At 36.8% G+C, this 13,268-nt stretch overlaps 1 protein-coding gene across 2 annotated transcripts in view; it reads left to right on the forward strand.

Annotated features, from left to right (window-relative positions):
• The window catches only part of ITGA4 (integrin subunit alpha 4), a 71,475-nt gene that overhangs the window by 42,095 nt on the left and 16,112 nt on the right, over nt 1-13,268 (forward strand). For both annotated transcript variants that reach the window (XM_046659873.1, XM_046659874.1), the window contains 2 exons: nt 3,722-3,871; nt 5,866-5,942. In XM_046659873.1, the coding sequence (XP_046515829.1) occupies nt 3,722-3,871; nt 5,866-5,942 (227 nt within the window). The remainder of the gene's footprint in view (nt 1-3,721; nt 3,872-5,865; nt 5,943-13,268) is intronic.

The raw sequence follows: 13,268 nt of genomic DNA on the forward strand, positions 1-13,268 counted from the left end.
TGGGCCTACAACTCAGTTCGCAAATTGGCCATAAATACAAATTTCTATGAAAGTCAACCAAGAAGGCAGACTTTGTGTAATTTCAGGCATGTGCTAATTTGCATGCTTATGGGTGACTTATTTTATGTAATTGGCCATAAAAATGTGGCATGGAATCTTCATTATTTTTAATATAGATAGCACATGCCCATCCAAATTAAAAATTTTAAGCAAATCTACTTTTTCCCTCCCCAAAACTTAATTAGTCACTTCAAGACATTTTTGGTATCATAGTTTTTGTCTTTAGGTGGAGCTGTTAAAGTTAAATAAGTGTGAATATCTGTCAAGTACAGTTCTTGCAAGAGTGCGGGTACATTTTATATATTGTGAAAAAAGCATGATTAATAGCTAATTAGGATAATGAAAGTAATATACACCAGATGTAGAGAAGACCTTGTGGAAAATTACTATGAATTAGATAACATGTGATTTGGTCAAAGCAAGCTGGTTGAGAAGAATTAAAACAGTGGACATGTGGAGGGACAATCAGTGGCTGTCTAGCTCCCACACCTAGGGAATAATTTAATCAAGTTTGCTATTGTAACACTCGGGGCTTCAAGCTGTTCCGTTTTCACAAGTTGATAACTTGGGATTTGGGCCTTGATTTGCGGCATTCCTATATGGTCAAGGTTTCATGTTGAGATGATCACTTATCAAGTAATTTAATGAAATCATCTCCATGTATAAAAACGGAAAGATAATGAGAGATCTTCAGTACTCTGCTTCATGCCTCAAATCTTTCAGGTACCGCTTAATTAATACAAGTCTGATACTTGTTATGTAACTCATTTTCTGTTTAATATTCATTGGTTGGCAATAGTCTAAGTTTCTTTTTTCTTATTCCTCCAAATGTTGACCAGACTTTATTATTATAAGAAACTGAAATTCAGTGATTCCCTTCTTGGCTTATATAGCTACATTTTGAAGCAACATACTTATAATAATGATAATATCTAGCATCTATTGAGACTTTAGTAAGTGCCAGGCGTGGTGCTGGTGTTTGACAGATATTATGCCATTGAATCCTCACAAGAATAAGGTTTAGGTGTCATCACCGTCATTGTTATCACTATTCCCATTTTCAGATGAGGTAACTGAGCCATAGACAAGTTAAGTAATTTACCGAAGTTTACAGAGATAATAAGCGATGGGCCTGAGATTTGAATCTCAATACTCTATCTCCAGATCACTTGCTTTTAAGCACTGTATACATACATTGATAATGTTGTAAATGACCAGAAGAGAAGAAAAAATTACATTCTTTTATGTTATATATCTTTGTCGCATAAAAGGTATCACCTATCTTTATCATCTTTATTAATTTACTTCTTTGGTTTTTGTCAAGTTATTATAAGTGGAAGCACAGCAATAATCTGTATCGTAGATACTTTTTCCATGTACTGTGGATTATTAATTGATGAGCTTTGGAAATTTGTTGTTTATTTGCTTTTAGGCAGTAATGTTTAAGCCATATTCCAATTGTGAGACATCTATAGATAAATAGAAACCTGGCCGATGGGCGTTTCTCGCTAGAAGGTCTGTCAATTACAACGTCATGGATCTACCGAGGAACTCACCAAGTTAATATAAATATATACATGTAAACTTAAATTATGGCTTAAGTTCCCATATCCAGCCCCAGCAGAAACACTTTGGGTCTCCTTTCATGGTCAAGAGGCACTTTGTTGAATCTATATTTTTAGATGAGAAGAACCTGTGGATTGAAATGGGCATATGGAAAGTGGAGTAAAACTGAGCTTTAAATTTAAATTGTGAGTACGAAAGACATCAAAGTATGTGACCAATCTTCAAATATCTTCCCACTATAGTAACAATTCTAGTACCAAGAAACATAAAAACTGCGTAGTTCCTGTGTAGCTGGACTGTATCTGTTGACTGTGAACTGCCCTCTGAAATCCTGAGATCGTATCTACTTTCAGTTTTTGTTGTGCTTAGAATACTCATTTTACAGGTTTGCCATAAACGTGTCTTATTCCATGTAATTTAGTTAAATTGTCAACTGAATTCTGTTATAAATCCTCATGGATTACTTTATAGTAAAATCTCATTTGCCTGCCCTCTTAGATAAGGAAAAAAAAAAAAAAGAAATGAGTTTGTTTTGTTCAGTACACTGAAAGTCTCATTCCTGTCTAGGGAGGGCTCGGACAAGTGCTTTCTAAGAGCTGCCATGTCTTGTATTTTATGTGGCTTCCATATGTTTTTTTTCATAGACTTGAGATTCTAGAACATCTTTACTATCTAGTGAAGGGCTTCCTTAATTGTATGCCAAATGCTTTCGAAGTTATTCTTTTTTATGTTTCCTCCCCAAAGCCCCCCGTATATAGTCGTATGTTTTAGTTATGGGTCCTTCTAGTTGTGGCATGTGGGACGCCGTCTCAACATGGCCTGATGAGCGGTGCCATGTCCATGCCCAGGATCCGAATTGGCGAAACCCTGGGCCACCGCAGCAGAGCGCACAAACTTAACCACTCGGCCATGGGGTCGAAGTTACTTTCTTGTTGGTTAGTTTATTGTTTGTGCATATGTATGTTAGCAAATAATTTTGATAGTAATATGGTATATTCCCTTTGAATGAAGAAGCTAGCAAATAATCAAATGAGAAGATAAATAATTATTATTATTTTTTTGAGTAAGATTAGCCCTGAACTAACATCCTCCACCAACCCTCCTTTTTTTGATGAGGAAGATTGGCCCTGAGCTAACATCTGTGCCCATATTCCTCTATTTTTTATATGTGGGATGCCACCACAGCATGGCTTGATAAGTGGTGCGTTGGTCCACGCCTGGAATCTGAACTGGTGAACCACAGGCCACTGAAGTGGAGTGCACAAACTTAACTGCTAGACCACCAGGCTGGCCCCAAAGACAAAATAATTTTTAAGTTCATTGGAAAATGTTTTCAAAAAAGAGAAAAACAATGCCTGCATTAGAAGAATATCATACAGAGCAGAATGGATTCTGAATGGGTTACAATTCCTGTGTAATTGATAAATGAATCCAAGAACTCTTTCTTTATAAAGTGTAAAAGCACAATAAACCTAGAGAAATAGCAGCAACTAGTAAGAAAATTCAGTCAAATGACAAGGGTAAAAGATTAAATATACAAAACATATAACTTTTCCTATATGACGTTCATAACCTATTATAAAATATAATTGGATGCTTCCTAATAAATATGAAATAAATCAAATTGAATCAAAATGTTACTGAGAGATATAAAAAGAAAATGAATAAATTGAGAGATATCGTATTTCTACAAGCTTACTACAGGGAAATGTTAAATAGAATAAGATGTTGATTAGCATTTTGAAATGATTTACAGCGTTTATAATGGAAAATACTTATGTCAAGTTGTGAAAAGTATGCATAGAAAATAGCGTGGAAGAAAATATGCTTAAATATAGACCTTTATAACTATTATTGGAAGGTTATAGTTTTTCATTTTTTTATACTTTTTGTGTTTTTTTCTAATAAACATCAATGCTGTTGTAATGTGAAAAAATATGCATGTTCAATTTTTTAACAATTTAGATGAAAAGGTAAGGATTTTCTTTGACTTCCATGTGTTGTGTTTGGCCGTATGCAGGAAAGGAGGAGCTTTATATATTTTATTTACTTATTTATTTTTATTATTAATTTATATGGTTTTTAATTTCCTTAGAAAGATGTGCGGGACATCCTCACCCCAATTCAGATCAAAGCTGCTTACCACCTTGGGCATCACGTCATCAGTAAACGAAGCACAGAGGAATTCCCGCCCCTTCAGCCAATTCTTCAGCAGAAGAGAGAAAAGGATGTGATTGAAAAAACAGTAGGTATATTTTTCTTTATTCACAACATTATGTGACGTGGAACTGAAGAATTTTTTTGAAATATTTCATAATTCTGGGGAAATGAATTATCTGAATTTTTTTGAAGTTTTATGAACTTTTTTTATAAACGAGATTTATGATATGTCTTATTTTCCATTTTTCTTTATTTTTTATATTCTCTTTAGGATATTGAACTGCATATTTTTAAATATGCCTTTAGCCACAGCAGTGGTTTTCCATATACATAAAATGTTAATTTTCTCTCCTCAATGTCTTGCCAGTGAAAAAAATATATTACTAGAAAGTGCTCAAAATGGAAGTGAATTGGATTCACGAGTTATTCAGTGTTGTCATGTGTGTTCAGTTTCTCTTTCTCTTGCTCATTTTCTGTCTCCTTCTCTGTCAGTGTGTCTTCCTCTCACTCACCCTATCCACGGATTCACTCATGTCTTGTTAATTAAATTCCCTTGTGGGGTTGTACTCATTTATAAACATACATATTTATGTTACGTAAAAATTTCTCATCTTAAATTTAACTTTGTGCTTTGCATCCACATCTCAGGATCAATTGCATCTTGAGATGGATCCTGCATTCTAAACAGTGAATTGCTTTTTCTAATTTATCCCAAGATATATCAGTTTCACTGACAGTGTGTTTATTCCCAGGAGTCCAGTTATTCAGACCTTTACTCTCCAACAAAACAAAGACATAGTCAACAGGGTGTTTTGGGGCATGATAAAAGCATTCATTAAAACATTCGATAATGGCATACAGAATGTAAACGATGAAAGGGACATTTAAAGGTCTAATTCATATCCTGTCCAGAAAAAATTGCCCCTCAGTCACTTTAAGATATTTGAGCTTACAATCACCATGGTCTAGTCTACAATACCAGATTGAATGAAGAGAATAACTTCAGAGCACATTTTCTCTATACCCTTATATGAAAATATTTATGAAGTCCATTTTGTTCACTCTTCTGTTGAACTTCAGTTTTCAATATCAACTATTTTTAGATGTCTTTACTAATGGAAATGTCAATATTAGACAAGCCAAAACCTTTGCAATTTTTGGTTATGTTAGAGTAATCTACCTTTTGATTCTTAGAACAACCTGCTTTACAAATAAGACTGGTAGGAAAAAAATCATATTTATTTAATCATTTGGAGAAAGATTTACACATTCCTTCTGCTCCCCAGGTGGGCAGTCTGTGGTCTACATGCTATTTGACAACTCTCTGCTCACTTCCCATTTCAGGTGCCTGGCTCCTTCTCTGACTTTCTAGATTTCTCTTCCTTCATCTCTCCCTCTTTACCTATTCCTCTCAGCTTTATTTTTATCTCTCTGTACTTTTTCTTGGTCCAGCTTACACCTCAGGTCTTCCCATGTACCTTATAGTATCTTTGAGTCCTATTAAAATGCTTAGAGTTAAATAAATTCTGGAACCTTTATGATAGACTATCATTTAATTTTGTTCAGTATGTCCTCAAAGTCAAATTTCTACAGTTTGTTATTTTCAATGAATATAAAATCACTGTCCTGCCATCTGTGGAAAATAAGTGCCATGTTTATGTGTAATAAGTGGAATCAAATTGCTGCATTACCAGAAAGTAGAGAGGAACTCGACCAAGAACATCTTGGCAGCACAGGTTTCAAACACTTGCAGAGGTTACTACCGCAGTTTGATTAAAATTATTTCTTTACACAACTATTATGAAAGAAAAAATCATTTTTTCTATTTAATGAGCTTAGGCTTTAAATGTACCTGTTGTAAGAACTTAGTCCCTTTAGCCCTGAAATTACTTGTCATTTGAACCTACTGACTAATTCTCTAGTTGAACTCTCCAAAAGGGATAAAACAAGGAGTTATCAATTAGATTTATTAATTTGATTTTTCTCATGTATCAGAGATGTATTATTCTTTAAAAACACATAGAAATATACCTACTGAGTTGAACTAAAATAAAAATTACTGTCTTATTTTATTTCCAGATAAACTTTGCAAGGTTTTGTGCCCATGAAAATTGTTCTGCAGATTTACAGCTTTCTGCAAAAATTGGATTTTTGAAGTAAGTGTAGTTTATTCTCTGTTATTCATCAAGATGGGTTAATAGGTGTGTGCATGTGGGTTCTAAAGACAAAAGGGCTAAGAACTAATCCTTGGGGGTTAGCAGCATTTAATGAACTGGAAAAGAACAACATTCTACTGAGAGAGATAAAGTGATCTATTCATCATTCACATAAGTATGTACTCAAAGATTACCACTTTTTGAAAGAATGAGAAAATGTGTGAGCACTAAGGATTTATGAAGCATGTTTTAATCTTTTATTGATAACTCAAAAGATATTTCAGGATTTGATTATACATTGAGTTATCATTATTATAATTGTAATTTTGTTTTAGACGTATCTAAGGGCCCGTTAGTAGAGTTTTTGATGGCAAAATGAGCTAAACTTCACTACATAGTGCTTAGTTTTTTATCACCCAGAAAACTGGTTACGTAATTCAGACTGTTGTACAAAACAAAGAAATCCCTCTCTGTATGTATACGTGACACATCTGAAAAGGAATAAACCATGTAATTCTTCTAAATTCATAGAAGGGGAAACGGCAAAATTGAAAACATATGTAATGTGCTTAGAATAGCACCTAGCACACTGTGAAAACTAGATAAATGTTGGGAATAAATCATTGTAATTTTGTATCATGTCTAAATCCCCTGTATTGAAATTGTTCTTCATATCAGAGGGAAGATGAGAAAATGAGGACCAGAGAGACAGAGTCCATACTTCCAGTTGAGAACTGGTTATATATGGGAAGTGAAAGAGGGAAAGGAAGCATCAGTGACAGGACAGGAAAATGGGAAACTGGGGAGGTAGGGATATAAAGGAAGCAAGTTTAAATAGGGGCATGTTGACTTTGGTGGGACTTCTTGCTGTAGCTCTCCACATGAAAATCTAGTTCAGAATTATATTTGGAAGTCCTCTACACCTTGGTGACTTTTGAGAATTCCCAGGGTGGGGGTGGGGGTGGGGTGGAAACGTGAGTTTCACAGAGAAAAGAACTAAGGCGCAAATCTTGGAGGGCCAATTTTAATTAAAGACCTTAACAAGAGTGGGGAGTCACTGCAAGAGACTGGAAAGAACTAAGAGGAGAACCAATTCCATAATGAAATAGCCAATGAAGAATTTAAAAAGAGGAACTCAGTATTGTGAAATTTTGTAGAGAGATCAGATAGCATAATGACTGAGGAAATGTCGTGGGAATTGATATTTAAAATGTGACTTGTGGGTAAGGAAGTGGTCACTGGCAAATTTTAAGATAGAAATTTCCGTGCAGTAGTAGCCAAATGACAGGGTCAGTGATTAAGAGGAGGAGAATATACTGCAAATAAGTAGATTCAAATGAAGACTTTTTATGTATTTATCACGTTGTTATTTATTCAGTCATTGGAAGATATAAACAAGTGTGAGGGTCAAAGGCAGGGAAAAGAATAAATTGGAGAGAGAAATTTTCCACTTAAATCCAGGGGGCACATCTCAGATCCTGTTTGAACTGTTCTCTGAAGCATTTGACAGCTGTTCACTTCCTCTTTTGAGCAACTGTAATGACATCCTGCTCCCAATCTTCTCCGACTCCTCTAGCCCCTCCTTCTCAATTGTCTTTGCAGGATCTTTGATTCGGGCTGTGTTGGCTCCGTAAGTGGTCCTTTCTCACTCCTTGCCCACGCTCCCATATTTTCCCCAGATAATCTTGTCCCCAACTCTGTCCTCACCTGGCCTGCCTACACTGCCAATGCCCAAATCAGTATCTCTGAGTTCCACACACACACATCCAGTTGTCTCTTAGACATGTCTTCTTGGGTGCCCAGTCACTATCTGCCAATGACACAACCATTAGTTAGTTACCAAAGCCAGAAACCTGGAGCTCCACCTGCATTCTTCTTTCTTATCCTTGATATCCAATAAATTACTAAGTCGTATAATACTACCACCTAAATGTATTTTTTACCCGTCATACTTCTCTATCTCTACCACTGTTGCTCCAAGCCAGGTACTCAGTATCCTTCCTGGATCATCAAGCTTTCTTGCTTTCTGTGCTACTGGCTTCTGATTTTGCATTATTCTATGATGTTTCCAGAGTGAGCTTTCTAAAGTACACATCTGATAACATGCTTCAGTGGCTCATTACTACTTTAAAATCTATACTCCTTTGTGCTCTTCCTCACCAATTCCCCAGGACTTCTTTCCATTGATGGCAGACCACTTGCAGTTGCTTGGCCTTGCATGCTCTCATGAGCCTCTGTATGTTTTCACTTCTCTCACTTATCTACTTGATTAAGTTTTATTTATCTTGTAAATCTCAGCTGTTTCCTAACTGGAGCCCACTTTGTCTCCTCCTGGGCCCCTGGTCCCAACGCCCTTGCACACTCTCCACCATTACCGTCTGTCTCCACGCTATCCTGCAAGCCGCTTCAAGGCAGTTTCTTGTCTTTTCATCTTTGTGTCCCCAATGCCCAATGGTACCTGGAATGCTGTAGGTGACTAAGAGATGTTTGCTGAGAATGGAATAGAGGAAAGAACATATAATGGGATCAGACTGTGGTGGAGAAGTCAGCCTTAGAAAGAAGGGAAGATTCTCCTTACCTTGAGCTAAGCAGCTATGAAAAGATGCTTGACGTTACAAAATTTCAATGTGGAAGGAAGGGAAATGTGAAGAATTCATGGGTGGCCAGAATAAAAAGTAAGTTCATCTATGGAAAGTGAGGGCTTTGAGGATGAGTTTGTGAACTTGAAAGGAACAGGAAAAGATTAAAAATAACTGTTATGATAAATGGGATAGGGAGTCAACTAGGAATGAGTAAAACGGTTGACAAACAATGTTGTGTACCCTGCTGGGATGGGATCACATATGGCAGAGAATAAATTAATTCTTTTCACATATGCAATGCCAATATAGCCTTGAGCATCCACAGTTGAGGGCCAAGAAGCCCTAACCTATTTGATTGATAATTGGACTTTGTACTTAAATCATCCAGATTGGCTGCTCAGATAATCCAAAAACAGTGACTACTAGCTACTTTGTATCCTCATACATAATGTGGTGCCTTTGTTGATTTATTAGTTGAATAATTTATAACCTTCCCATTCATGTATTTATTTTATTCCTAAAATGCGTAGTTTTCTTGGTGTTTTTGCTGTCATGGGCCTTTGATAAAAAAGAAGAGTTGTGTGTGGGAAAGCTTATCTAAGCTATAAATAAGTAGTGTTTTCATTTCTTAAATCAGACACTCCTGCTGTCACTTTGTCATCTTTCATTGCAATCCCTCTGGCCTATGAGAAAATGGGACATTGAAATGTATGTGAAAATACTACTAAGAATGCTTCTTTCCTGAAGAATGAAAATACATCTTGTTGAGTTAAGATATGTAATTATTAATCTAATTGAATTATTAGTTTTTCTTCATTATATATTTTCTCACAATAAGACATTACACTGTCTACTTTGCATTTTTAATTTGAAGTGATAATATTTCTTGTAGTCTAAATATCAAGTCCATTATGACTTTAAATGGCAGCCAACAGAGGGTAAGGCAGTGTTTCTCAAGATGTGGCCTTTGAGTCACCTTCTTGAGAATCACCTGGACTGCTTGATGGAAATGCACGTTCCCAGGCCCCAGACTATCCAAGTCACAATCTATGGAGACCAAACCAGAAATATTCATTATTAATAGGACTCCAAGTGGTTCTTATCACACTAAAAGCTTACAACCAATGATGGTTAAGTGTTTCGGATTTGAAGTTGAAGTAACCTGGTCAAGTTTTTTATCTACCATTTATTACCTAAATGACCTTTTTAGAGAAACCTTTTAGCCTCTGTAAACTTCTTTCCTCATTGATAAGAAGGTAAAATAGCACCTACTCTGTAAGAGTGTTTTAAAGATAAAATGTAATAATGCAGGCGAGTGTATAGCACAAAACCTGGTACACATGAAGGTTCGATAAAAGTTATTTTTGATGTGTTATGGTTGGACCATTTATGGATCACGATAAAAATAATTTGGTTATAACATGAAATTTTGCCAATGAATTCTAAACATTTTCTGCACACGTACTGGTTATTTGTCCGTGGTTTATTGTTTATTTATGTCCCAAGAGTGCTGCTGGTTAGTAGTTGTCAGTTTCGTGAGGGTGAAGTGCGTGAGCACCAGTGTGGAGTGTGAGCCCCACTCTTCTATATCGACTAAGAAAGTTACAGGCTATTTCTTTCAGGTAAATGATAACTCATTTGAGGAATTTCAAATGGAGACACCTCTAATTAATTTTTCAGGCCCACAGTGAACGGTTCTGACAAGCTGTTTTGCATTTTTAGTAAATTATACTCTATCAGACAGAAATATGCCTTTCCTACATAGGTGTCCTGTCTCCCTTCTCAGTAATAGTACGCAGATTGTGACCACATGTTCTGCACATTCTCCTGACTATAAGCCCACTGGCACTGATGGTATTTGTGTGTCCCAGAGCTACAAATCTGCTTTAGGTAAATGTATTTACTCAGTAAAGTACATGAGTTCCTGAAGACTGCAATAATAGACTGCCAACAGCAAACTAAACCGCGCTTATGAGCTCTGCCTCATGTTTTCATTAAGCTGAGGCTTCCTCCCGAATGTCTAAATTCTCTGGACAATAAACCACATCCAAATGGACTTACACTGCAAAAGACAGATAAACAAATATGACGATCAAGGTTATAAATATAATAGCAGGTGTTAGCCATCACATAGGCAGTTTAAAATCAAGTCCTTCATTTAGATTACTGATGTAAATGGTACTACTTCCCTGTTGTACCTCAGTCATGCTTCCAGGGTAGGTGATGTAGGCTTTTCCTGAACAGTTGCTCTCATATCAGTTAGGAGTGCTTTTAACTGCAAAGGACAGAAGACCTGACCATAGTGACTTCAACAGTAAAAGCATTTAATTATTTTGCATAATAAGCAGTCTGGAGAGGTGGTTGTGGGTTTCGTGAGCAGCTCCCCAAATCTGGACGTTCAAGGTTACCATTCCAGTTCTCTTCGTGTTTCCCTCATGGTCACCAGATGGCTGCAGCAGCACCGAGAAAAAAAGAGGCAACAGCAAAATCCTGTGTCCTCTTGAGGCTGCCTTTCTAGCAAGGGAGGTGCCTTGGCAGATTTCTTATTGTGATTAACAAGACTCGTGTCACATGTTTACCCTGAATCTATCATAGTTGAAGGATAAGGGAGTCACCATGATCATATTAGATTGATCATAACTCATTCCTTGAAGCTGAATTAGGGGCTTATCTGGTGCAATATCAAGAAAATGCTGCCTACTGCCTGAATAATCTGGGGTTCTGTTAGCAGCCAAGAAGAGAAAGCACCATTGAGCAGACAGTGAGCAATGTGCAGCGTTTGCCACTATGCTGTTAGCTCCCCAAAGAGCTAGTCCAACAAAACTGTCCACTTTTAAAATGGACGTAGTAGGAATATATGCCTCACTGAGCTCACAGAGTTTGGGGAAGATGAATTATGTGCCTTATACACTAAAACATGCTCATTCCTAGTTTAGTCTTCCAATCCATGTTCTTCTGCTGTACTCCCTTGGACCTCGATGAGTTTGCCTTTATTCAATAAAATTTTAAATGCCAGGTAACTGATGTATTTCAGTAGATGAGAATTTTTCAGTATTATTTTTCCTGTAGACCACATGCTGCAGGCTAATTTTTTGTCAAATAAGTGACTCACGTATCTTGACACAGATACGTATCAGTTTACATTATATTTTGTTCTAGCATCTTGATTAAAAACAAGTTAGCTAGGGGGGCTGGCCCCATGGCCGAGTGGTTAAGTTTGTGCGCTCTGCTGCGGTGGCCCAGCGTTTCACCGGTTCAAATCCTGGGCGCGGACATGGCACCGCTCATCAGGCCACGCTGAGGCCGCATCCCACATGCCACAACTAGAAGCACCCACAACTAAAAATACACAACTACGAACCAGGGGGCTTTGGGAGAAAAAGGAAAACTAAAATCTTTAAAACAAAACAAAACAAAACAAACAAAACAGGTTAGCTAGGAAGCACTAATTCATTTTATGCAAGCGAAATGCATTCATTACACTAAGACTTGGGGAGCATTTCTTGTGAAATAAAACAATATCATTCAGTCAGGAAAAACAGAGCCTTAGTGCTGAATACATCATTTTCCTGTTTCACTTATTAAGTTATGATTCTGTACGTACACAGTACCTTGATTTGTTTAAATTACATGGATTCTAGGCTGCTTTGTAAATTTCAAGTCTGCATTATGCATGTTTTAATGAAGAATGAACTATGATTCCCGGGGAAAGCTCTGGTTCAGCCTTGTCGCCCTTCCAGATGTGCACCTGGTCCTTTATTATGTCTCATGTAAAAAGCTAGTGGGTGTCTTTCCAATGGCACCTTGTTAATGAATCGAGGTACAGTAAGATGTATATCAAAACAAAAAAAGAGTAGGATCGTAATTATGGTAATGTAGCAAAATAGCTTAAAAATGGAAACTAAACCAGGAGTCTGGCTGCTGAAATGTGAGCATTGTGTTTCTCTTTAATTTGCTGTTGTCTTGGAACCTAGCTGTTTATGCCATGCTTTCACCTTCTGTTGCTTGTCTAAGTGCCAACTTCTTTCCCAAAGGTGTTCAGTGACTAATGCTTTGGTTACAAGCCAGAATATTTTATAAATGTCTATTTCTAGGCAGCTCTTCTACAAGTCTTAATTAAAATTTAATGTCAAGCTGAAGTTTACTTTTAGAACCTCTTAGTTCCTGTAGTCGTAACATGATTATAGAACAGTAGGGGGAATGCAGGACAGCTATATGTCCGCACATTTCCTCCCCACCATTTAACGCAGTGCCACCAAGCAGATGCAGACTTATGTAACACAAAGGTTTACAATACAGGAATGAGTAAATCACAGCCATTCCCGAAAATGTTGGGAGAAATACCACACTGTCCCTGAGTCTGATTCTTCCACCCTGAAATGATAGCTGTGGTTTAGCATTACCGCTTTGTTAGTCATTACACATACTTCCAGAAATATTCAACTTCTCAAACCCAGGGATCAGAAGCTAGAGATGCAACATATGGACATATTCTTCATTCCTTTCTCCTCGATGTCTTGAGTACCAACTAAGGAATTATGAGGTCTGGGGGATCGTTTTCTCTAATGCTATGTCCTATGCCATTGGAAATAATGAAGCCTCTATTATTGTCAGAATAATACAGATTTTAAATATAGTAATATTATGTTGTATGCTTATTTTGAAACTAATTATGCTCATCAATGAGATTTCTCTATGGCAGAGCCGGCAAACTTTTTCCATGAAGGGACAAATAGTAAATATT

This window comes from Equus quagga, chromosome 4 (genome assembly GCF_021613505.1).
Source record: "Equus quagga isolate Etosha38 chromosome 4, UCLA_HA_Equagga_1.0, whole genome shotgun sequence".
In the NCBI taxonomy this organism is placed as follows: domain Eukaryota; kingdom Metazoa; phylum Chordata; class Mammalia; order Perissodactyla; family Equidae; genus Equus; species Equus quagga.